General features: G+C 42.6%; 1 protein-coding gene across 9 annotated transcripts; it reads left to right on the top strand.

The window, feature by feature from the left end:
* Positions 1–659: 659 nt before the first annotated feature.
* LOC310873603 (catenin delta-1-like) lies at positions 660–22644 on the top strand. 9 transcript variants are annotated; one of them, XM_083786110.1, is made up of 23 exons: positions 665–794; positions 1679–1759; positions 6984–7128; positions 7846–8009; positions 11003–11071; positions 11285–11404; positions 11842–12107; positions 12969–13256; positions 13547–13787; positions 14283–14505; positions 14953–15145; positions 15333–15450; positions 15563–15719; positions 15942–15959; positions 16332–16400; positions 16534–16661; positions 16858–17008; positions 17854–18040; positions 18192–18397; positions 18904–18945; positions 19373–19440; positions 19909–20012; positions 20780–22644. In XM_083786110.1, exons 4-22 carry the CDS (start codon positions 7851–7853, stop codon positions 19966–19968), a joined length of 2763 nt encoding a protein of 920 aa, XP_083642236.1. In that variant the 5' UTR covers positions 665–794; positions 1679–1759; positions 6984–7128; positions 7846–7850; the 3' UTR covers positions 19969–20012; positions 20780–22644. The 9 variants fall into 9 exon arrangements, with proteins under 9 accessions (XP_083642237.1, XP_083642244.1, XP_083642240.1 ...); XM_083786111.1 differs by lacking the exon at positions 1679–1759 and having other exon boundaries at positions 660–794; XM_083786117.1 differs by lacking the exon at positions 7846–8009 and having other exon boundaries at positions 11290–11404.
* Positions 22645–24093: the final 1449 nt, after the last annotated feature.

The following is a 24093-nucleotide window of genomic DNA, read 5'->3' as shown; positions in this document are numbered from 1 at the left end:
CGGTGTAATTCCTTCCCGAGCAATCAATGTAATGACATCAATGGGGAGGGCGACGGTGTACATTATAGGGTTACTCAATTGTATCCACCAACTTCATTTATCTATTTATTTAAGCGGAATTGAATTTATTAAAACTTCACTAGGTTAAGATATGATGATAAAACTATTTCCCCACAGGAATCAAAGTTTGATGTGTGGATAGCTCCGTTTGGAACCTCTACATAGCTGCTACGCTTTTAATTAGCACTGCAGCGTAGATATTGAGGTTCCACTGAGTGTGTCAGCAGGAATGAATAAAACACAGTACAGTACAGTACAGGTATAATCAAACCATGGTTAATAATAATTAATAATAAAACAATTTGGCATTGACTGTCTGTATCCTATCTGATCTATGAACGAATGAACAAACATTATGCATCACTTATGGTTAATAATGGTTTATCAACATTATCTTACGATAAAACGTGTTTCATACTCCAGCTGATGGTCTTTGTTCTGCTGCCTGATCAGTGATAACGGAGTATGGACGCCCACTGTCGCCCAGGCAGGCAGCAACTGGAGACACACCTGTACGAGAAGAGGAATTTGACTTGCGCCGAGAATTACGGTAATATTTCAGGCTGATCCCGCCCTCTCTCTGATAGAACAGACTCAGAGTCGAGTCGATGATGATGCCTCGTTAACGAGCTTGACCGAGAAACCCAGGGACACACAGGAGGGGAAAAGTGAGGAATAAGAACAATAAAACGGGGCCACGCGGGAAGGACCAAGGGCTAGATTGCACAAAATAGGTGAGTACATTATGAAATGAGACAAGAGGGGTCGCGGATGTTGCGGGTTTGTAGTTTATAGCTGGCGCACTGCAGCGTTGGCAAGGAGTGGTCATCGAGACAGACCAGCCAGCACGACTTTCCAAAAGGCTAACCACGTTAGCATCGATGCTAACGACGTTTTACACCCGAGGTTCAGTCGTTTGCTTCTCGCAATGCTGCATTCCCACCAAGCCCAGTGGGCCGTGTGAGAACCAAATGGACAACGAACACATTACAGGCGCATAAAGGACTACCTACATGAGAATAGCCGTGGAGTTGATTACACGCTAACCAGCTAGCACCTTCGGCTAACCTGGGTCTGCTTTGCTTTTGCCAGGCAGTGCCAAAGCTAAGCTAACGCTAGCCTGGCGGCAGTGTTATCAGTATGTGGGTTATTGTGATGCTACTGTAGCTAACCACTAAAATGGGTCACACCACGGCTGCTAAGCAACACAGTCCATTGCATTGATTTGGTTTCTAAACAGTTCTGTTGATGTGAGCTGTAACTTTTAACATCACCACAGAATGTAAACAAACATTATGCTTTCTCGTGTTAGTGTTTTGCACACATTTTGTTTTTGTAGTCGTGGTCCCCTCTGTGTTTAACAACAAGCCAACTGTACTCATCGCTACCGTCTGCCCCGGATTACTGGTTTGCGTTACCTAATCAATATACAGCCGGTTAGATTTTTCGGTTCCAATTTCGCTAGGTCAGGGAAACGCTAGCCCCAACGGCGATGAGGGCTCTTCACAAAGTTTGAAAATGATCGTCTCCCACATTAAGTGATAGACATTAGACACGTTAAACAACGTGGTTACTCGCTGACTACTCATAAAAGTTTGTTTCAATTTTTTTGTTTTAGTTTCTTTGCTCTGGAGAGTCACGTTGTATTCTAATCCAGAGAGAGGACAAGCCCATTCATTCAAGACTGCAGCTATTATAGGTAAGGGCTTGGCGAGGAGATGAACGTTGTCCTGTCCAGACTAATTACCTACGGTAATGGGACACCTTTTGCAGTTGCACATGTTTGGCAAACTGATAATACGTGTGTTGTGTTGTGTAGTTTATTTAAGGGTGATGGTCTGGACTCTGGAGGTTGTGTTAATCTAGCAGCAGGTTGTGTCTGTCAGTGTCACCTAGCGAACCCGTTCGGTGGGTCTTGTGTGAGCTTGTTTCAGTTGGGAAAAGGCTGGGTGGGGACAACTAACCAACTGACTTGTACCGTGTAAAAGAGCAACAAAGGCAGGATCGGGAGTCGAACACGCAACTGACAGGCTGCATTAGCAGCCTAGGTGCCCGGACTGCTACCCCGATTGTCTGGGCCTAAAAGAGCATTTTTAACACGGGCTTCAAGTCCTATGTAGAGTAGACCTACCTAACTTTGTTGTGTGTTTATCTTGATATTAATCAGTAGGTCAGGAGTCAGTTTTCAGATGCAAATTACCTGCAGGTGCTCCTCCCAGTAATAACAGTGTAGTTGAGCGCAAACACACTTGTTTTGTATAGGGCTTCCATGGTAGTTATCAGACAGAGTGGGTGTTTGATTGTTGATCCAAGCTATGGGCACCAGCTGAATTTGTGCTCTTCTAAGGTGTGTAGGTAAATCTAGGCAGGTCTGTGTGTGTGCACATAAACATGGGTTTGTTAGGCGGTAAGTGGATTAGTGGGTTAATGCCTCAATCTCATTACAAGCCACACTCTGCTTAAACTAGTGCCAATGGCATTACACTGACTTATGAACTAACAGCAGTGTCAATTACAGCTAAATGCATAAAGGATGTACATTGTGTGTGTGGGGTTTCTTGACAGCAGGTGCAGGCCCACATTCCATCGAGCAGTTTCATCATACATGCAACAAGAACTGTATTGTCTGTGACGTGATTATATATCTTCTGACATAGTGAGTGACTCACGCTGACTGATGGGTGCAGAACCAGATGGTCACAGAGCACACTGACTCGTGGTGTCAGGGCTGGATCAGATGTTACATGTGATCGTGGACCCAGAGGCCCTCTACTTGACATTTTGACCATGCCTTGTCATCACAATCACAATCTGAACCATTTGACAGCAGCATGGCCTTGTCATTCACTTTAATAGTCTATTCTCAAATATGCTCTTAGATACATGAATCTGAAATCCTTGTCACATACTGTGATGGACAATGGCGATCATGGAGGCAGAACAAGTGGTTCAATCCAGGAATTTTGTGCTTGTGTGAGCATTGTGTTCCTTAATATAGGAGAACAAAAACCCTCAAGTTTTAGCCATGGGGAATTTCAGGAGTCTTTCTCAGAAGCCAGAAAACAGAAGAGAGTAATGGATTGAGAAGAGCATTGCTAAAGGGGAAGTGGTTTGTGGTGGTATGATTAGCACTCTGATGGTAGGGGATTTTCAGTCAGTGGTGGAATTTAACCATCGGCTATTGACCAAACCCATTCTATCAGGGAAGTAGCAGAGTATTTTCATCGTTTCTTTATCTGAGCCTGTGTAGTCTGTTGAGGAAAATGGTTCCTAGTAGGCTGAGGCAGCACTCCTGTCTCCTCTTTACTCTTCTCTGATAGAGAATCCATAACATCCTGTTACTCAGGAAGTGGCTGGAAGGGGAAGGAACAAGAATGAGATGGTAGCCATGTTTTCATTGTTCAATGAAACTCACAGCTGACTTCCGAAAAGACGTTGAGGGCAAAAATGACTGCAAGACAGGCAGCTGAGTGTAGGACAGCAGTTAGGCCTGAGGTCAAGTATCGGGAGCAGTAGCCTATACACACAGACAAAAGCGTGTACTCCCACGCAGAGTCTCAATCCATCTATCCATCTCCTTTCACACTTGCGCTCACTTACACAAACTTCTCATTGTTCCTGATGCCTCCCAGACTGACAGCTGCAAATTCCCTCCACTGGCTGTGGTTAAAACACACACACACACACACACACACACACACACACACACACACACACACACACACACACACACACACACACACACACACACATCCCATCATTCCCAAGGCCACTGGCCAAGAAATAGCTTTCACTATTTGTTTATAATCCATCTTGAGAGTTTATAGTTAGCCCTGTGTCAATGACAGCCAAGCTCATTATTGAAATGAGATAGTGTTTGGAATGTGGATTGCACTTATAATTATTTTGTATGTCAGAGGAAGGACAAAGATAAAGATACGTTTGTATTTTGTCATGATAGATGAGAGCAAGAGAAATATTGTATAGTCTGCGTGTGTCTTTGCATTTGGGTCAGTGTGACCAGTAGGTTGGCCTTGGGAGACGCCCCCACAGAGTATTTTATACAGAATGCAGACTGATAATTGTGACCCATGAAGGGCTTTTCCAATGAATGAGTGGGTGGGCTGATGTGGTAAATTGGCCAGAGACAATGTGAGGAATGCTAGATCTGCTTTTATCTTGAATTCAACACTTATTTTCTTATCTATTCCGTATCCTCTCCTTCAACATTCCCCCAACTCCCCTCCTTGCATCAATGTGTTTTTTTTAATTGCCTATCTGTCCCCACTTTCTCTTTGTTTTCTTGTCAACTTCTTTCTCTATCCCTCTTGTTTCCCTTTCTCCCTCTATCTCAGTGAATAACAGTTGTCTCAGCTTTGACCATATAAGGGCATGTGTGTTACAGGACAGCAGATTGTGGTTTTCCTTAGGTTGGAGGTTGTGATCCCTGCCTGGGGCTTCACAGTAGTTGTGTATGTAGAGGGCATTGGTATGTGTGATGTCATCACCTTTCACTTTAGTCCGTGACTAGTCTGTGACTGACTAGACTGGCATAAATTCACTTTGCAGGTTGCTGGTCTGGGTCTAGAGCGGATACGGAAACATACATTTATGCAAATTACCAGATACGTTAGGCTAAACTGGATCAGACTTCTTAATTCAAAATAGAAACCAGGCCTTCACAGGTGATGTGGAAAGCCAGGTTATGCGAGGTTAGTCTGTGACCCTCTTTCAGCTGAACCCTGTCCAACCAAAATGTGAAATGCTTTTACATCACTCGTTTTCTCATCAACCCCTCCCTCCCTCCCTCTTTTTCCCACAACTATCACTATGAATGGATAATTGACCAATTTCCTATGTTTGGGAAGCAGCATGTCCCACATGACACCGTATGTGTACGTATTAGTCATGAACAGACTCAGACTGAAAGACAAGAGCGGACATGGCCTCTACCAGTTTCATTGTGGCCTTAAAGGGCATAGTAGTACAGGCCTCTCACAGGATGATGTCATCGCATACCTGTTTGTCTGCCTCTCTTGCTCTTCCATTTGCTCAACCCATTAGGTGAAACTGTGAGTCAGTTGCCTGCCTCTTGCCACCCCCACCCCCCCCCCGCTCTTGATTTCAATATGCTTCTGTTCCTCTTTGTTGCTGTATTTATTGGTACATGTTAACATCTTTAATTTTGGACGCACCTGTGCATGAAGTGAATGGGAAATCGAGTGGAAAAGTGAGTTTAACGTTGCTTAACATCGTCTAATGCAATCAGATAGGACTTTTCTGTCTGGATGTATCGGCTGTCAAGGCCAGAAAGTAGTGTTTTGCCACTCAGTAGGTGTTCCCGCATAACTTCCCGGGTATGATGATGGATGATACGCGCATACCCTCTATAGAGCGTCGCAGTCCTAGGAAATGATTCCCCATGCATTTGTACCATAGACATTTCAAAAAGTATTAATTTAAAGATCTGTAAGCCTCGAACAAAGCCAACTCGGATCGTGACAAATCATGAGAACAAACGCAATTGTTTTTGGGCCGAACAAATAATTAGAAGAAAAAAGGGCAGGGTACAACACTTTGTTGTTTTTTCTTTTTCGTAATTTGTTCGGCCCAAAATATTGTGTGTTGTCATGATTTGGCACTGTTCGAGGCTTACATATCTTTAAATAAATACTTGAAATGTCTATGGGCAAAATGCATGGGGATTTATTTCCTGTGCCTGTAGTCGTCATGAAAGGGGGCGGGACTGCGATGCTCTATAGTCTTTTTTTTATTTCCTGTTTTCTTTATAAGCAGCCATGTTTGCAAGTACACATCAGCTGGAGAGTTAGAGAGACACTAAAGCCTAATTTATAGGCTACTTCGTTGCATGACTGTAGATAGCCAAAAATAACTGATGTGTTTTTAGCTTGAAAGTCGGCTATTTTAGGTGAGCAACACTGGTGTGAGACAAAGAATTGGGCTTCAAGAAACAGAAACAAGGGCTCAGTGAAATTCAGCCACACTGGCGCCCCTCCCCTGCCTTGTCCGACCGGTCATGCAAGTCTGTGTCTGTGTGTGTGGGGGGGGCGGGGGGGGGGGGGGGGGGGGGGGGGGGGGTGGGGGAAGGGGGGGGGTAGTTCACGGGCACACTGTAAAGTTTTATCCACTCCTGTATCCTCCTGTTTTGGGCATGTAACATTTTCAAAAATGTAATATCCAAACAATTTCAAATTCATTTTTGTTTTACTATTTCTATTTTTCGCTAATCGCTGTACAACAAAGTATATTCAGGCTTAAGTGGTTAAAAGCAGGACTGACAGAGTCTGGCCTTCACAGAGGGTTTATCAGCAGATAAGATGAAGGAATTATACAATGACTTGAGTCTCTGCTTGTTTGTTTTCTCAACCACGTGTGCACTGAGAGTCAAAGAGTCCTACATACTAGATGAAGACTGATAAAGAGTCATACATACTAGATGAATACTGATAAAAATATGTTATGAAGGAAGAAACAAAGCGCAAAGATGTCAGGTTGGAACTTGGAAGTCAGAGGCCCACGAAGAGGGGAGGTTGTGTTAGAATAGACTAGAGATGGATGTTTTACTTTAGTGGATAGGAGAGGACAGATGGCTCACGGGAGTTGTCTTTCTCGGTCTTCACCGCTCTGTTTCTCTCTGTGCTGACAGTGTGTTTTCTCTGGCCCAGATACCGCTGCAGCCTCCTGCAGCTAGCTACTGTACGCAGGCCAAATGTTGAGTAAATATAGGGCGTGTCTGGATGCTGGAGCTTCCGTGTGTCTTCATAGTGCAAACACAGCCCAGCTCAGTGAGCTCACACGTTTGTATGGTATTTTCACCATGTTGCTGTTTTTCGAACAGAAGTGTCTTCAGACTCCACAAAAAAAATCTCATTTCCCCCCTCTATCTTTCTGTCTCTCTGCAGTTCATTCCTCCCCATTCTGTTGACCCTCCTCCTCCCCGCCTCTTTCTGTGTTTGGTGGTTTGGTGAACTTCTACCCATGAGCCCCTGCAACTAGAGCTTGGTGTGACCTCTGACCTCTTCTCCAAAGCCACGCCCACAGGTGAAGGTGTGTATCTGTCATTGCATGAATCAATCAAGGATCACCTGTGCATGAATCAAGGATCATGTCTGTGCAGTGTGCAATGGTGGTCTTCCGTGTGTGTGTGATACCAGGCACAGTCCCTTCTAATGTATGACAACAGAAGTATCGATATGGTGTTTATGGTGAGATAGAGTTCAGTCAACATCAACAAAGATCTGCACTCTGCTGTTGTTGAGAACACACTTCAAGCAAGGTTTCAGCCCCATTCACAAGTCCATTTAGCGGGTGGAATAAAGATGTCAAGTAATTGTGTTATTGGTGAGATGTCCCTTCCTTTAAGAGAGCCAAATGGTGATTGCTAAGCAGACATCAATCTCTGAAATTGGTCATCAAAGAAGATCTTCATCAACAGATATGTCAGATATAGTTCATATTCCTCTCCCATTTAAGAGTATCACAGAATCGGACCACAGAATTGCTACATTGACCAAGCCCTACTTCCTGCTGGCTGCTGTACTTTGTATAGTGCTTTGTGTGTGTGGGTATGATGTCAGATGGTGTATTGTGTGTAACTGTCTGTGTGCGGGAGAGTGATGTCAGACACTATCATTGTATGCGTGCATGCCATGTACTGTACATGATGTCAGACACCCGCCGACTCCGTGTCCTAGCGCTGTCTCATATATGAGGCCCTGTGTGTGGTGTGTAACGCCGCACCCCTCTCCCCCTGGGGCTGTATAGTGTGTATGGAGCAGTGTGAGAGTGCTGCGGCTCTGCTGGAGTCGGTCAGGGAGCAGGAGGTGCAGTTTGAGCAGCTGACCAGGGCGCTCGAGGAGGAGAGGAGGAGAGTGGGCCTCCCGGCCACTAGCCCGTCCACCATGGGCCACTCCCTCCCTCACACACAGGTAACATCCCCCTCGATGCCCGCCAGCCTCCCTCCCCCCCCCCCCCCCCCCCCCGGATGACCCGCATCTCAGCATCACCCAGCTAACGCTGTTAACCCTTAACTGCCCCGTTCATCTGACATTCACATGCATCATCAATAACATCTGACATACATATGTATGCATTGTCGGCAACATCTGACATACACACGCATTATCAGCAACATCACTCAATTGTCACACAACCACGTTCCAACCAAGTCTTCATGCATCCTTCTCGACATCTAATCCAACCTTCGATAAGTTGGGTTATCTGCTCATTGCGCTATCCATCATTGATGCCCTCCGTCTATATGCTCCATGCCTCCATCCATCCTCCTCCACCAGCACTGTGTTTCTATGTCTACAGTACATGTGTGTCTGTATGAGCCTGTGTGTGTGCACGCCTGTCGGTCCATCTGTCTTCAAATGTGTGTCAGACTGTCGGCCTTCATCTGGTAATGGATCAGCTTGTCTGTGTACATAGTTTCACAGCTTTTAACATGCAGATAGCCATCAGCACGTACTTCCACATACCTCTCTTGTCACTCACCGGATGTACTGTACCTGCATGCATGCAGGCACACGCATACGAATGAAATAAACTACATATAAATATAAATGCTTGTATGCACTGCACATAAATAAGAGCCACACTCGCATACAAAATGCATGCACACTTTACAGAGATATACAGATGCTTGAGCTTACAAATATACACATTCAATCACAATATGAGCTTGTGCACACTTAACCTTTAAAGTAAAAGTATGTTACACATTTCAAATGGACAACCCACCCACTTTCCCTCATCACTTCCCCCCCACATACCTTTCACCAGCCCCCTCTGATGGAATCTCAGTTATTTTCCTCATTGTTGCAGCATGTTTTCTTTGGAATGTGGTCACTTGTCGTGCATCCATTGCCTTGCCCTGCATACACCCTGTATCTTTATGTTAATAGCTTTTGTTATCTGAATGGTTTAATTGATTTCCTTCTGCATGATGCTACTTATTACAATATTGCATGTTCCAATTTTAAATGACATTTATTGTGATATAGTTTCTGTTATAGGTGCTCCGATCGATCAGCCAACGATCGGTGATCGGACGATTTTCACTCCAAATTACTTGATCGGTGATCTGCAATTTACCCGATTTGGAGAAACCGATCTTTTATACCATGTTTAAGTGGTATAAAAGTCATTCAAGTATAATATTGTTTTGCATCTTTATCTTTGTGACAGGAGTAAACATTCTCCCCTTCGTTTTGGCATGGGGGTTTCATATAATAATTTTCCCCTTACATACAAGATCGGTCAGAAAAACAAGTCCCAAAAAACCTTATCAGAGCACCTCTAGTTTCTGTTTTATTTACTATGTGTGTGCTCTTGCATATAGTTTTAACAGAGCTGAGTTCATGGCAGATGTTACTTTGTAGTTAAAGATCGTCAGCTGATCTGTGTGTAGGAGGCTTAAGACTCCCTGTCTGCTGTCTTGTTTTATAGCTGGGTTAATTAGTTGGACATGGTTGCCTGCCGCCTCCATGTCTAGTTTCGCAGGCTTCTCAAAAAGTCTTGTGACTGTATCAGTCAGTTACTGGACGGTAGGCCAGACTCTCCCTCGGCTCAGGTGACTTCAGAACATCAACACTGGAGTTTATCAGCGATGTTCTCTCGAAATGTGAAAGGACACAACAATTGTAATTTGTAGCGGTCAGGGATAGACATCCTGTTTATCTGACACATTGTACAGTTTAGTCCCTAGGCCAGTGCTTGGCATATTAGGTGCAAATGACACCTGTTTTTGCCTGCAAAGCTCCCAGAACATATTGAGATTGTATATTTGTAATTGATTAATGTTAATTGGACAAAAATAGGAGTCATTTTCAAGATGATTTGCATTGCATCCAATTACAAAAGCCTTGAAATAATTAATTTGCCCCTTTTTTTTGGCCCTGGGCCAATGATTCACATTGCGTTTCATCCTAACATCCTAAACAGCACATGGTACAATAAGGCTAAAAGAAGAACATGAATGTTTCCATTGTGGTCCTCCTATGTAACACAATGATACGTGTCATCAACAAATACACTACACTATTTCCAAAAGACAATTACATTGTGGTCCCCTGATTTTTTTATTCACAACGATTCTGAAAGAAACCAGTGTTGCACATATTACTTAAATGGATGGTGTCGGGGGATTCCACATTTTGGTGGCAGAGTATAGTAGTTAGTAAATGTATTGCTGTTCTGATGAGGGCACAAAGGAAATAAGCCTGTTTTCCTGTAAAACAACAGTCCACAACCCCATTGTTACTGAATATAAAGGCTTTTAATCTGAAGCAACTCCACCCCCTTCTGGATGTAATATGCATTGCAGTGAGTCTCTGTGTAGCCTAGTATATGACTGCTATTATTGGCTTGATGGTGCTACTTTCCAGTGTCACCATCCTCCTAAACCAGTCGTGAATTTAATCTAAATGGCTGTGAACGACGTGCAGGATTCTCAAATGTATTTCCAGCTTGATTTTGTGTCTTGATGAGCTCTGTTCAACTGCAAATATCAAGTTCTTTATAACATAAATCCAGTGATGGTGAATAATAGTCTCAAGAGAATTATGTTGAGTATCAATGATTATAACTGACAGACCACTAGGGAGCTAGTGAACACTGAACAGGGATGAATTCCAAAAGTACTCGCCCCTCTGTGACTCACTAGCCGTAAATATGCAGGGGTGGTTTGGTCAGTGCTGAATGTGCTTGAGCAGCAGTAATCCTATCTGAGGGTTTTTTTAAAGGGAGATGGACCGAGCTGCTTGCTGGAATTGTAGGCAACCTCCCCTTCATTATATGCAAGGTTTAAGATGGTTGATTTATTTGAATGTGTGTGTATACTGTAACCGTATAGACGTTGTTCATTGTTAATGTTTAGTTTTTTTTGTTGTACTTTTCTCTCTCTCTGCCCCTTCAGAACGGGCGTCTAGGGGATGCAGACATAGAACGACTGAAATTAAGTGACGGTTACATAAACGGGACACAGGTGTGTGTATGTGTGTTTTTAATCTCAATCTCACATGATTTAAAATATAACAAAAAATATTTCAAAACTCATGTTACCTTTTCTTTATATTGTCAACTATGTTTGAGTGTATTTGAGCCATGCACAGACAAGTGCCTCGAATGAGTGAACATAGTCATCTTAAGGTGTGTGTGTGTGTGTGTGTGTGTGTGTGTGTGTGTGTGTGTGTCACAGTACAGGATGGTTGACCCTGCCCACGGTGCTCTGGATGAGAGTTATACACCAGAGGACGACTCGCAGGAAGCGCACTCAGTTTTCTCTGACGAGGGAACCACAAGACGGCAAGACAATGGGGTAGGGAGATGAACTGTGTACACACACACAACGCTTTGAGAAATAAAGTTTCATGTTCTTTTATCACATTACATTCAGTCCACTAAAAATACTTATTCTTTGTCTCTATCGGCATGTATCTTTGGGGGGGTGTTTGTTAGACATACTAACAGTCTGACAGGCATTAGTCCGACAACACAGTTGCTCCCGACATGCACGGTCGGTTGCAACTAACCTGTGGCTGGGTTAAAACTCACCTGTGGCTCCCGGCATGCGTGGCAGGTTGAAAATAACCTGTGGGACGTTAAAACGAACCCGTGGCTTTCCTGTGAGGTTAGGTTTAGGGTTGGGTTGTAGGACTCTTAGTACGTCGGACCAAACGCATGCACCCGTTTGTCTATTGTCGTCTTTGTACCAAACCATACCATCATATAACCTCTTAAACTTTTGTTTCCCAGATGATGAAGCCTGTAGCCTCACGCACAGTTATGCCCCCTGACTCCATGTCCATCGACGGTGGCCTTTTGGTCCCCGGCATGGGTGGCTACAGCGCCACGTTGGACCGTCCTTATCGGCAGGCCGGAGGCGGAGACTACCCCACAGCCACAGTCCCCAGGAACTACCACTATGCCCACTCGGTGGGCTATGAAGACTACAGGCCAGCGCCCCCATCGGAGACTTATGCCAGCCTGAGCAGAGGCACACGAATGGACGACCGCTACAGGTAACCTGGGCATGGATGGGGCTTATGTCTGGACGCACTGTGTTTTATGAGCGTCATGTCTTTTATGTTGCGGTATGCAATGAGCTGGGTGAAATAATTGATACGACAAGACAAACCTTTAATTATAAACACTGAATTGTAATGTTTACTGCCAACGGGATCTAAAAGCCAGACCTCACCAATGCAACTAGTTACAACAAAACGGTTTTAAATGGCAATGGCGTTTTTGGGCATTTTATTTTGAATTTTCAGTCTGAAACGAATGCCTGTGTGTTTGTGAACCAATCAGTGTCGCATCCCTTCAGGCAATGGGATGTTAGTAGTGAGAGACAGACGGCAAGCTCAGCATGTTTGCTGCTATGTGCCTTATTTCTAACCTATTATGTTTAAGTTTAAAATGAGTAATACACTGTCTGGATGTCATCTCGAATGAGATTAAAGTTGTTCTGTAATCAAAATCAGTTCAAACCGGTGATTGAAATCAAGATTCTTTCAGGCCGATTCAGCAGCACGTTTTCGTTCAAAGGAAGTAATTAAAATTGGCTTTTTATGTTTGATATAAAAATGGAAATCTTCCCTTGTTTTGGCATCTATTGTTTGGTATGCCCATATGATGACCACGGATATGCTCTAAAAGTATGAAAAACTTATTTTTCCTTTCACTACGTCTTTAGGCCAGTCCTCACCAATGCAACTCCTTGCAACTGCCATTGGGCATAATGGTTTCATGTTGCAGAGTTTCATTGGTGTGGACTGGCCTTAATTTAGCAATCAATAAAAGCTATCAACTCATGTCCTCTACCATCCAACATGTCCCTCGTTAATCCGTTGTTTATTCATCCTTTTTTTTCACTTCACCAGGCAGGTGGATGGCTACAGGACCCTGGACTCTGGCTACCGGGCCCCCAGTCGTCAGCAGATTGACCCCTATGCAGCACAGCCCCAGGTGGGCCGGGGGATGCGGGCCATGGGTTCGGCCATGGAAATGCGCTATGGTCAAGGGCACTATGGCATGGAGGACGACCAGCGGAGCCTAGGCTATGACGACATGGACTATGGCATGGGGCCTCCACCCATGCACCCTGGTGGTTATGGGACTATGCCCCGCCTCGGGCCTGGCCCTGGGGGAATGGACAGACGCAGACTTCGGTATAACTGGATATACTGCTTTGTCATCATCATCATACAAACATTGTTTTAATGCTACTTACTGAGTCATCATCTGTGGTATAGAATATGTACTTATGTAATTGCAGTCTGATTATATTACTCTGTACGACTACATACGAATATTTATTGGCATATAAATCACGTCTTAATACCTAGCTCCTGCATTTCAGCTTGGGTTATAGCACGCATGCATTCTTAACTACATAATTTAAACAAAGGTCATACTTGAATACAACAAATGTTGATGTTCGTTCATCCACAATTTGAAGGAGCTGTGAAGACACTTTGGATGGTGACATGGGAGGAGTGGATCCTTACACATGGGGTGTTCCTATGACGATGGACAGGGGAAGTATGGCATCATTAGACAGCACGCTAAGGAAGGGCCCTCCCACGTCCTGGAGACAGCCGGAGCTGCCGGAGGTGATCGCCATGTTGAACTACCGTCTGGACCCTGTCAAGACCAACGCTGCTGCCTTCCTGCAGCATCTCACCTTCAGAAATGACAAGGTATAGCACACATGATATGACTGTCACTTTTTCCAAAGTCGAATTGTTTTCCCCAAATTGATCCCTAAAAGATGGCCACCGCCTACAATGTTGCAAAGAATAGTTCCACATTCTCAGTTATTACACATACAGTATAATTGCTGCATTGTAGCTTAGCCAATTGACTATGGTGCCATGGATAACTTGAATTCAAGTGGTGGTGACCCACCTGAAAATGTATTTTCTGTTCAAAGACCTGGAGAGGCAGGGAGACCGCTGTTACTGAACAAATCACTAAGCAATTATTAATATCCGAATATTGAGCTTGAACTTAAACAAAAAAAAGTTTAGTTTTAGCCCAAAAATATCACTTGATATCCAGCAAGTTTTTACAACATTTGAATTAAAAGTGACATCCCTATAGAACACACACGCACTGTATTCAAATATAGAGTCCAGTGTGAGCTTGCAAATGGGTACAGAAGGCCTATTAAACTGAAGTATGTGGTTCTTCAGGTGAAGTCGGAGGTTCGTCGTCTGAAGGGTATTCCAGCCTTGGTCTCCATGTTGGATCACCCCAAGAAGGAGGTCCACCACTCAGCCTGCGGAGCACTGAAGAACATCTCCTATGGTCGAGACCAAGACAACAAGATTGCCATCAAGAACTGTGACGGAGTGCCAGCCCTGGTCAGGTTACTGAGAAAAACCCGTGACCAGGACCTCACTGATACCATCACAGGTAATGCTGTTCATATTAGGCTTGGTCCGGTCTGTTGTATGATCTTTTTAATATGATTTTAAATGTCTAGCATGTTTTCTTCGCTTAGTTTATAACTACACATGTAGCCTATACCACTCTTACTTGGACCCACGTATATGTAGCCTATACCACTCTTACTTGTACCCACATAAATGTAATACCTGAATTTCAGCGTGCAATGTTGCACACCCAAAATAGACAATCTACAAAAATGTATAATACACCTATTAAATAATTTGTTATGGAAGCAACCAACAGTGGGAAGGAATTTGACCCCAAATCAACTCAAGGCTTATGTTTCTGCTTGCGTTCTTGTATGTTGAGCTAGAAATGTCCTGAATTCTTCCCTTGTTGACTTTGAGAATTTAATAAATCTCATATTTACGTTTTTGAAAAATAAATAAATATATGTATTCAACCTGGCAGGCACGCTGTGGAACCTGTCCTCGCATGACTCTGTGAAGATGGAGATTGTGGACCATGCTCTGCACGCCCTGTCTGACGAGGTCATGGTGCCCCACTCCGGCTGGGAGCGAGGGAGTGACGCAGGAGAGGAGAGCTGCAAACCACGGCACCTGGAGTGGGAGACTGCCCTCACCAACACTGCTGGCTGCCTTAGGTACACAATGAAGGAACTAAATTAGATATAAAAAAAACTAGATGAAGGACCAATTTTCCAAGTCTTCTATAACGGTGCCCATTAACCCTTTTAATTTCAAAGATAAACTGTTTTTTATGCCATGGACCCCATTGGGTACTCATTTTATCAGAGACCCCAATTTGTTTTCTCTCGCTCCCTCCAATAGAAATGTTAGTTCAGAACGCAGCGAGGCCAGGCGGAAGCTGAGGGAATGCACAGGATTGGTTGACTCGCTCATGTACATTGTCCAGTCACAGATCAACCGCACAGATGTGGATAACAAGGTAAATGCTCTTTTGATACGTCTTAAGATGGCTTTTAACATTATGAAACATGTTTCATGTGAGACTGATGGTACCTTCTTCTGTCTTCTGTCGTGTTCATCCCTCTCTTCAGCTGGTTGAGAACAGCGTATGCCTGTTAAGAAATCTGTCCTATCAGGTTCATCGCGAGGTACCAGGCTGCGACCGCTATGCTGAGACAACGCCTGTTAGTCAAGGCTCTGCCCCAGGCTCCAACAAGGGCGGCTGTTTCGGCTCCCGAAAGGGCAAAGGTTTGTTTTAATCTGTCAATTAGGGTTCAAAGGTCACTGGATTTTCATTTTCTCCCCTCTGCTCAGAGGTTTGCTGGTGTGTTGAGGCTTGTTGGTGGCAAGAGCCCCTATTGCTGTATTTCATTCTCTACCACTCTTCTTTTCCTCTTCTCTGTCCTCCCTTCTCGTTCTGTCTCCTTTTTGATCCCTCCCCAATTCTGTCTCTCTCCTCTGTGTTTCTAGATGAGTGGTTTGCAAAAGGTAAGAGTCTCTGGTGTTAAAGTCACCTCGGTTTGTGCATCTTTTGCACGTTGCCCATTGATTGCTCACCACCTGGTATCACCAACTAGTCCACTAACATTGAATAACACTTCACTTTGCAAACGTGGATGTTCAAGCCTGTCTCATCACATCAAACAATCATGGACTTAATCATTGTCAAACTGCATGGTCAAACACTCCTGCTGGTGGCATGATCCCATTTCACACAACCTAGACATTCTACCAAGCTAGAGGACGGAGGAGGTTGGAATGCACTCCCAAGCTAATGTTGTATAACTTATAAATTGTTACGTTTTGTATCTATTATTTATTCAGCCTTCTCTTTCTTCCTTTACCTCTTTTCGTGCACAGGAAAGAAGGATGGGGATGATGGGAGTACAGACCAGGTTGACATTCCGAAAAGGACAACCCCTGCACAAGGTATGTGTCTCTCGCATTTATTTCTCCAAAGTCTTGGGTTGAGTTGGGACAGCCGTAGAGAAATCCTCTTCTCTGGTGCATTAAAACAAACCTTTGCTTAGATAGACCAATATTTCTTTGTGTTCTCTGTCAGGCTATGAGCTGCTGTTCCAGCCAGAGGTGGTGCGTGTGTACACGTCGCTGCTCAGAGAGAGCCAGAACCCCTCGGTACTGGAGGCTGCTGCTGGGGCCATCCAAAACCTGTGTGCTGGACGATGGACTGTAAGTGATTCACTTAAAATTCATCCAGCAGGGGACAGTAGAGCTTCTCATAGAAGAGCTATCTGTCTCAGATCTGAAGGACCTCCATTACTTAGTTTCTCAAATCTGATTCGGTAGTCATTATCGATTCATGTTATGGGACGACCATTGCTCTGCATCATCAATATTGATGCAACATTTATTTTTATTTCACCAGTATGGTCGATATATACGGGCCACAGTACGCCTGGAGAAAGGTCTGCCCATGATGGCTGAGCTGCTGGCCCATGGCAATGACCGCGTGGTGCGGGCCATGTCTGGAGCCCTGAGGAACCTAGCCATTGACAACCGCAACAAAGAACTGCTTGGTAAGCTTGTGCCTCGCCTAATTGTCATGTGAATTGAAGCAACCGGTGACTTATGTGTATTGGAGCAGGCACCCTCTTCAGGCCAAAAAGGGGTTTGGCAGCAAAAGAGACCACATCACACGGGGGAGTTAATGTCTCTTTTGTAGTAGCTGAAGAAATGGATGTGTTAAATGTAGGTCTTAATAAGTTTTAACAATTGTAATGTTACTGTAAGATCTTCTACAAATATGGAATTCCGCAACGCATACCAGCAACACAAAATCATACATTTGCTCTTGCTAAGACTATCATTAGCATCTACTGTATTCTCGAATGCCTGCACAGGCATAAATACATGGGCGCTGTGTGTATATATTATGTGACAATATCAAACCTACAATCTCAACTGAAAACACCAAACAGAACTGCCCTGGCTAAGTAGTTTTCTCCCACAAACAACAAATCCACAAGTTATGTATCTGTGTGTGTAATCTGTTACGCATGCTCGCAGACATGGACAACTGTCCTGAACTACATGTAGACAAAATGGCCAAAACAAAAGTGTTAGTGTAAGTGTTAAGCAATAAAATAATTGGTAGCTATTTAAAATATGGCTGTGTTAATCATCCAAGACAAAACCTTCCACATGTGAGCGAACTCCTCTGTTGTCTCTGCTGCTAGCTGTACTTTCGTTTTTGATTTTGCTTTTAACTGTTTTGTATTGTTTCTTTTTAAACTTGTTGTATGGCGACCTTGAGTGCCCTGAAAGGTGCCTTATAAATAAAATGTATTACTCCTTATTATTACTCCTCAACGCGACAAACTGTTCTTGCTCATTTTTTTTATCCTTTGTTCCCCATTTTTAGGCAAACATGCAGTTGGTCACCTCGTGGCCGACCTACCTGGAGGTGGACCTGGACGTGTTCTGTCCGAGGAGACCGTAGTGTCTGTACTGAGCACACTCACTGAGGTGCTAGGCAACAGTCTAGAAGCAGCAAAGACCCTGCGAGCCTCGCAAGGCATCGAGAGACTGGTGCTCATTAACAAAGACGGGTAAGTCCGTGTGTGTTAGTGATGGATTAACATAATATCAATCAAAACTGTAATGATGTATAAAAGACAAAGTAGTATATATATTTGATTGTCTTAAAAGATCTAAATTCATACCCCAATCCAACTTTGTGCACTTGTGTATTTTCTCCAGTAAACGTTCAGACCGTGAGGTGCGGGGAGCAGGCCAGGTGTTGCAGCTTGTTTGGGCCCACAAGGAACTACGTCGGCCTTTGGAGAAGGACGGATGGAAGAAGACTGACTTCATGGTCAATCTGAACCCCATCGGCACCACTAACGGTCCATCCAGCCGAGCCAATGGCAACTATGAAGACAGCACGCTGCCACTGCTGGATAGAGGTGCTTGTGCAGAAGGATTTTATGGAACTTCACAAAGCAAAGTAGAAGGACTTTTTAACATTTAATGAAATGATGAAACATAAAAAGACGGTATTCCTCAAGTATAAAAGAACAAAATTATGATTAATTGAAAACTGCATCTTCAAACAATTAGCTGAAACTATTTTGTTTTTAAAGTAATTTTGCTAGAAGGATCCTTTCTAATAAAGAATATGAGTCGTCTATAGCTCCCATTCTGCTTTGTATTCAGACTTGCAGTCTTTTCTTTTATTGCTGTGGAAGTGGTATTCTGTGATTAATTTCCTTCACCCAAGACCCATAGTATAGTCCATTAATAGGTATGCATTGTGGATCCTTATTCTAACCATAACTAGCTGGTTGGTTTTAACGCAACTCCTGGACAACATAATTCTTACATTATGTTGGTCTTCACGGCGATATCGGATGTTTTTTTTCAGTGGCAAGTACTGTGTCTGACTGTTAATCAATATATTGTTTTTTTACAGGGGAGAGGAGGGACATGATTCCTTTAAATGACATGGGCCCTGGTGAGTGCATGCATGGTTTATGACTGTACCGAAAGACCTAACCTTAATTACTCAGTCAATGGATCCTATCTGTGGATGATGGGCATGTCATGATATATTGTATATTGATATTCTGTATATCAATATAAACTGGTGGCAATTTAAATCGATGTAATGTTGACAAATGCAGGATTTGAGATTTGTGTCATTTGCTACAGTATTGAAAACAAACTGTATTGTAAAAGAAAAATAAGACTATACTGGATTTGTGCAAGAGAAATAATAATAATAATACTCATGAATCAATCATCAAATCATCATTTGTCTGAAAAATACATTTGTGTTTAAAGAAATTGTGAAAATATTGTGATTGGACTCGTATCGTGAGTTGAGTGAATCATTGCATGCCTAGTGGATGACGTCTACCCATGCCTTATGTTTGTTTCAGAGGGCTACTCTACACTGGAGCAGAGGGAGAGGAGACACACTCTAGATGACACGACAGACACTTTACCAGTAAGAGTGTGCACACACATGATTGTCCATTGAGCTGCACTAACCATGTGACTCTTCTCACACACTCTCTCTCCTGCACTTCTTTTAACCCATTCTGACCTGAGATCAGATTCACACGAGGTTTTCCACTGGACACACACTGGTCTGATGAACCCATTCTGACCCGAGATCAGATTCTAAAAATGTCAGTCGTTCTTCGATTTTTCAAAAATAGCAGACCTACAAGCTCGTATCGCGCCACTCGGTGGCGCGATATGAGCTTGTAGATCTGCTATTTTTCAATAGATAAAGCATAACATGATGCCAACACCAAAATGGGTGCCCGGTCAGAATGGGTTAAAGAGGCTTCACTTTTAAACTTTTCCATTAATTAATAACCTTCAACCTCACAATTACTGACCAAAATTACTTATCCCACTCACAACCTCACAACCTTTTCTCCTTTCTCTCTCTCGTTGTCTCTCTCAGCGAGGGGTGTATGGGGGCAGGAAGGGCTCCTTGCCCCTTTTGGACTCCTACGATGGTTAGCCCTCCCCCATCCCCTCTACCCCCCCTCTGCATGTAACAGCATGGTACGTCCAACTGACCTCTTATCCTGCATGGAATCTCTATAGGGCGCTCATCCTCTGTCTTCCGTAGCTTCTATAAAAACCCCTTGTGTACCAAGTCCAGTTGTGAGGTCTTATCGTGGTGCACTGATCTGAGATCTTCAGGGTACTGATAACTGAAGAACACAATACTCTGACATGTGTACATGCTGGTATAGTGTTCCTGCAAGTTGTTCCTCCTTGGGTATTGTGGTAAAATGCTACCATAGACTTACCAAACCCTAGTGTATGTTTATTATAAACTTTGACCCTGGCCTGGATAATAAACTGTTGTGTGCGCACAATATTGTACCACAGAATAAGCGTTGGTGTTGTGTCCTCGTGTTGTGTACATGTATACAGTATCTATATCGTTGCTGTCAGTCAGAAACTATTCCATTTATGCATGCATAAATGAATCCCCTATTTCATACTTTGTCGTATGACAAAAAAAAAGCCCCCTTACAAGCTCACAATGTGTTACATATATTTTTGAAAATGTTCTCCTATAATGACATGCCCAAAATAGTCTTATCTGTGGTTCAAATATTTTAAGCAATGAAAAGAGACCAAATAATTTCTACTAATAATAATTGATCCAGTGAAATGGGTTCTTTTCCAGTTCCAAGAAAGTAACTGGTTTGGAATGGACGTACAAGGGTTCTGCCCGACAGTGACAATATGCCTGTTCTTCTGTGGTTCTTGTGTTTGTTTGGATTGTTGGTAATACATGCTTCCTCCTTCTCTTGCAGAAAAACTGATAGTGTGCATTACTCAGTGTGGGCCTTCCCTTCCCTACCACTGCTATTGAGGCAGAGGATAAGAGACCAACTCTGTCTCCTTCTCCTTTCCCCTTCATCACAAGACACAGTGGATATGAAGATGAGGGTCAGCATCCAAAGAAAGCGATTGTGTTGCAATCAATTGTGATATACAGCACACACTTTTTACAATAGTCATTGTAGCATCAGAAATATATTCTCTGTTGTTTAAATTATATTCCTTTCCTAAAGAGCAATCACCTTTGTTGACAATCATTTATTTTCCAGTCTTTATCATTCTATTGTTTTCTTTCTTTTTTCTTTTTCTGTCATCAACCACTTTTCAGTAACATTTTGCTGCCATCATCTAAATCCCAAGCGTGAGTTTGTAGCCTTTTGTGTAGGATATATACTGTATATAAAATGAACATGGGATTGACTACTTTTTATTTTATTTTCTCCCCCTTTTTTTTTACATTTTGGTTCCTTAATTTAAATCGTCCCGGTAGTGGGTGAAATGGGAGTTGGGGAGAGGCCGACAAACCAGTAGGAATGCGGCCGGCATTGTAGATTTGAGAATGTTTGTATAGGAGTTATTTTTCCATGTCTCTCAAGTCGTTTTCTCTGGTTTGAGGATGGGCAATGGATGTAGGCAAGCGAAGGCAGGTGTGCGTGTCTGTATATTTGTCATACAATAAACCTGCCAGTGTGTGATTGAAATGGACCTCAATGTGACCGTGTGTGTGCATGTTGGAGTGTTTAAAAAGACCAGGCTTATAACGACATTGTTCAAAATTACTTGTATTGTGTGCTTTTTTAAATTTGGTTTTCTTACTCCTGTGACAAAGCATGTGTATTTTTGATTTATTTTCATTTGTTAGTTACAATTTACCAACTGCCTATTGTTTGTGCTCGATACCTTAATTTCAAACAGTTTTTTTCCATCCCCAAATGAAAGAGGACATTTTAGCTGCTGTTTTTTTTCTGTTTTTTTTTTTTCTTTCTGTGTGTTTGTGGATGTTTTTTTATTTAAAAACACTCCTGTGAGTGAATGTGGACATTAACTGTGTGCTTTAAGTACAAAATACATCAAATTGGAGACTTAAAGGTGTGCCACTACCTTGGGAGATACACTACTCAACCACTGAACATTGAAACATTCTGACTTCAAGAATAAAAACCATTCCTAACTCTACTGTTAAGAGAACCACACTACACAACAGACGAAGGCAACAGAAGTGCTTGGTGTTGACCACCACGGAATGGACTGGTGAACGTTGTGAATTCTAACTAATGTCACAGATTCTGGCTGGCAACTGACAGATTTCCTGAAAAGTGTTGGTGATTAATAAAACACTCAATACCCATGTTGATTCTACGTTGCATACATTGGTGTAAAAGGACACATGTAGGCTTATAAAGGTCTTGTAAAGTCTTTATTTTTGCTCTGAGTCTGACTTTTGGACAGACTGAAGAGATCACGGGACATGACGTACAAGTCAAGGGGTGGGAACAAGAAGCACATTTTGTTATATCAATCTTTTTTGTTTTGTATTTTGGCTTTTGTGACTATAGTTCTGTGAGGGTTGGTATATTTGGGATAAGTGGGAGATAGCATTATGGTATCTGTTCTACTTTATAAACCCAGTTATACCACTAATACGTTGTAATGTCATAAGAGACCAATCTTTTTTTTTCTCATTTTTACACAAGTTTATCTGTAATGTTGCCTATCCATGTAAAGTTAAGATGTACCATTCATACCTGCCTTGGCTCTGAAAAGTTGCATTTTTGTCTGTAAAAGTATGTAACTGGCAATACTGTTTTTATAAATAAAGAGCTTTTCTTAGACAAGATTTGATGCAGTGGCTTACTTCTTTACTTAAGTACTTTTTTTTCCTCAGGATCTGTACTATTTCTTTGTATGCTTATTCGTGACTAAAATGTGTACTATTGTAAAGATTTACTTTTTAATATATGTACAATTTGAAAAAACTCCTTAGTAGTAAATGCAGAGTTGAATTCCAGGTATCTGCAATGGTAAATGCCTCAATAACTGCAAATTATTAATGCTGTGTTCAGCCTGGTCAGTATAAAGAAGATAATATATATATATTTATATTGGGTCAGATTTGTCTGGTTTCCAGGCTATCTTGGCAGCAGTATAATAGTCCACTTTATGTTGTGGCCTATCTTGAACTGTAGGGTGATTGATATTCTGACATTTTGTAGGAGAGGCCTAAGCAGGAGCCACTTGAGGTCATAAGGATGTAAAAACAAGAATTGAGAAGAACCCCAGACATGGTTGGCAGAGACAGCAGGTCAGCAAACAAAGGACCCTGGTTTAAAGAGTATATAGCCTTCGTTAGATGTCTTCTTTATTTTCTCTACTTATTTTCCATTATATCTTTGGAGTTTTTCTTTGATACTTATTTTCCATTATATCTTTGGAGTTTTTCTTTGCTCAATTTAGTCAATCTTTCAGCACTGGATATTGATTGCATGAATAAGGACTGCTGAGAATGAATTAAAAAAAAACATTGAGACTGCAGAAAGACTTACTGAAGTGTGACTTCAGGTAATTTCAGGTCAATTCTCTTCAGAGTCAGTTATTTTTAATTCTCCAAACAAGAAGCTACACACAAATAGTCCACATGACAGATAATTATTCTCTAATATCAGTATAATTGATCATACTTTTGTGGTGTGTTTTTCTCAGACCTATAATAGCCTGAACTGGTGTCAGCCGCAGCCTCCCCTGACTCCTAGGACTAGTTCTCATGCTTACATTAAGCCTTTTAACTGGTGAACATGCCCCTCAGGCTCATTGGAACACAGTTATAGATTGAGTGTTGACATTACAAACTCCTTGACTATCCTCTCTTATTACCAGCTCGTACATTCATGCTGAGAACAGATACTGAGGTGTTCTGAGAAAGAGGTGCAGAATTCATATTGTGTTGTGTGTGTGTGTGTGTGTGTGTGTGTGTGTGTGTGTGTGTGTGTGTGTGTGTGTGTGTGTGTGTGTGTGTGTGTGTGTGTGTGTGTGTGTGTGTGTGTGTGTGTGTGTGTGTGTGTGTGTGTTTATTCCACGGGTCTCATCACTTCTAGCAATGTTTTATTGAAATACAGTTGCTACATCATGACGGCTTTGCAAGTGTGCAGTCAAGTGTAGAAACTTATTTAAGGCATGTGTGTACTGTGTAGTAGACTATGTCCTATATCTATAATAAGACAAGTTGAGGTTACTCTTTCTTTATGGTATGGTGAAGGTTAGATTGTGAAATCCGTTTCTTTTTTTGTGT

The sequence above is a fragment of the Protomyctophum parallelum genome, assembly GCF_964188405.1.
Source record: "Protomyctophum parallelum genome assembly, chromosome: 16".
Lineage (NCBI taxonomy): Eukaryota > Metazoa > Chordata > Actinopteri > Myctophiformes > Myctophidae > Protomyctophum > Protomyctophum parallelum.
Note: the sequence above shows the minus strand (reverse complement) of the source record. Positions and strands in the feature narration are given on the sequence as shown.

Coding starts and splice junctions, on each gene's coding strand:
- LOC310873603 (XM_083786111.1), top strand. CDS start 7,851: ATGGAGCAGTGTGAGAGTGCTGCGGCTCTGCTGGAGTCGGTCAGGGAG. Junction 11,405..11,841: donor CAAGACGGCAAGACAATGGG/GTAGGGAGATGA, acceptor TTTGTTTCCCAG/ATGATGAAGCCTGTAGCCTC. Junction 16,401..16,533: donor AAGGACAACCCCTGCACAAG/GTATGTGTCTCT, acceptor GTTCTCTGTCAG/GCTATGAGCTGCTGTTCCAG.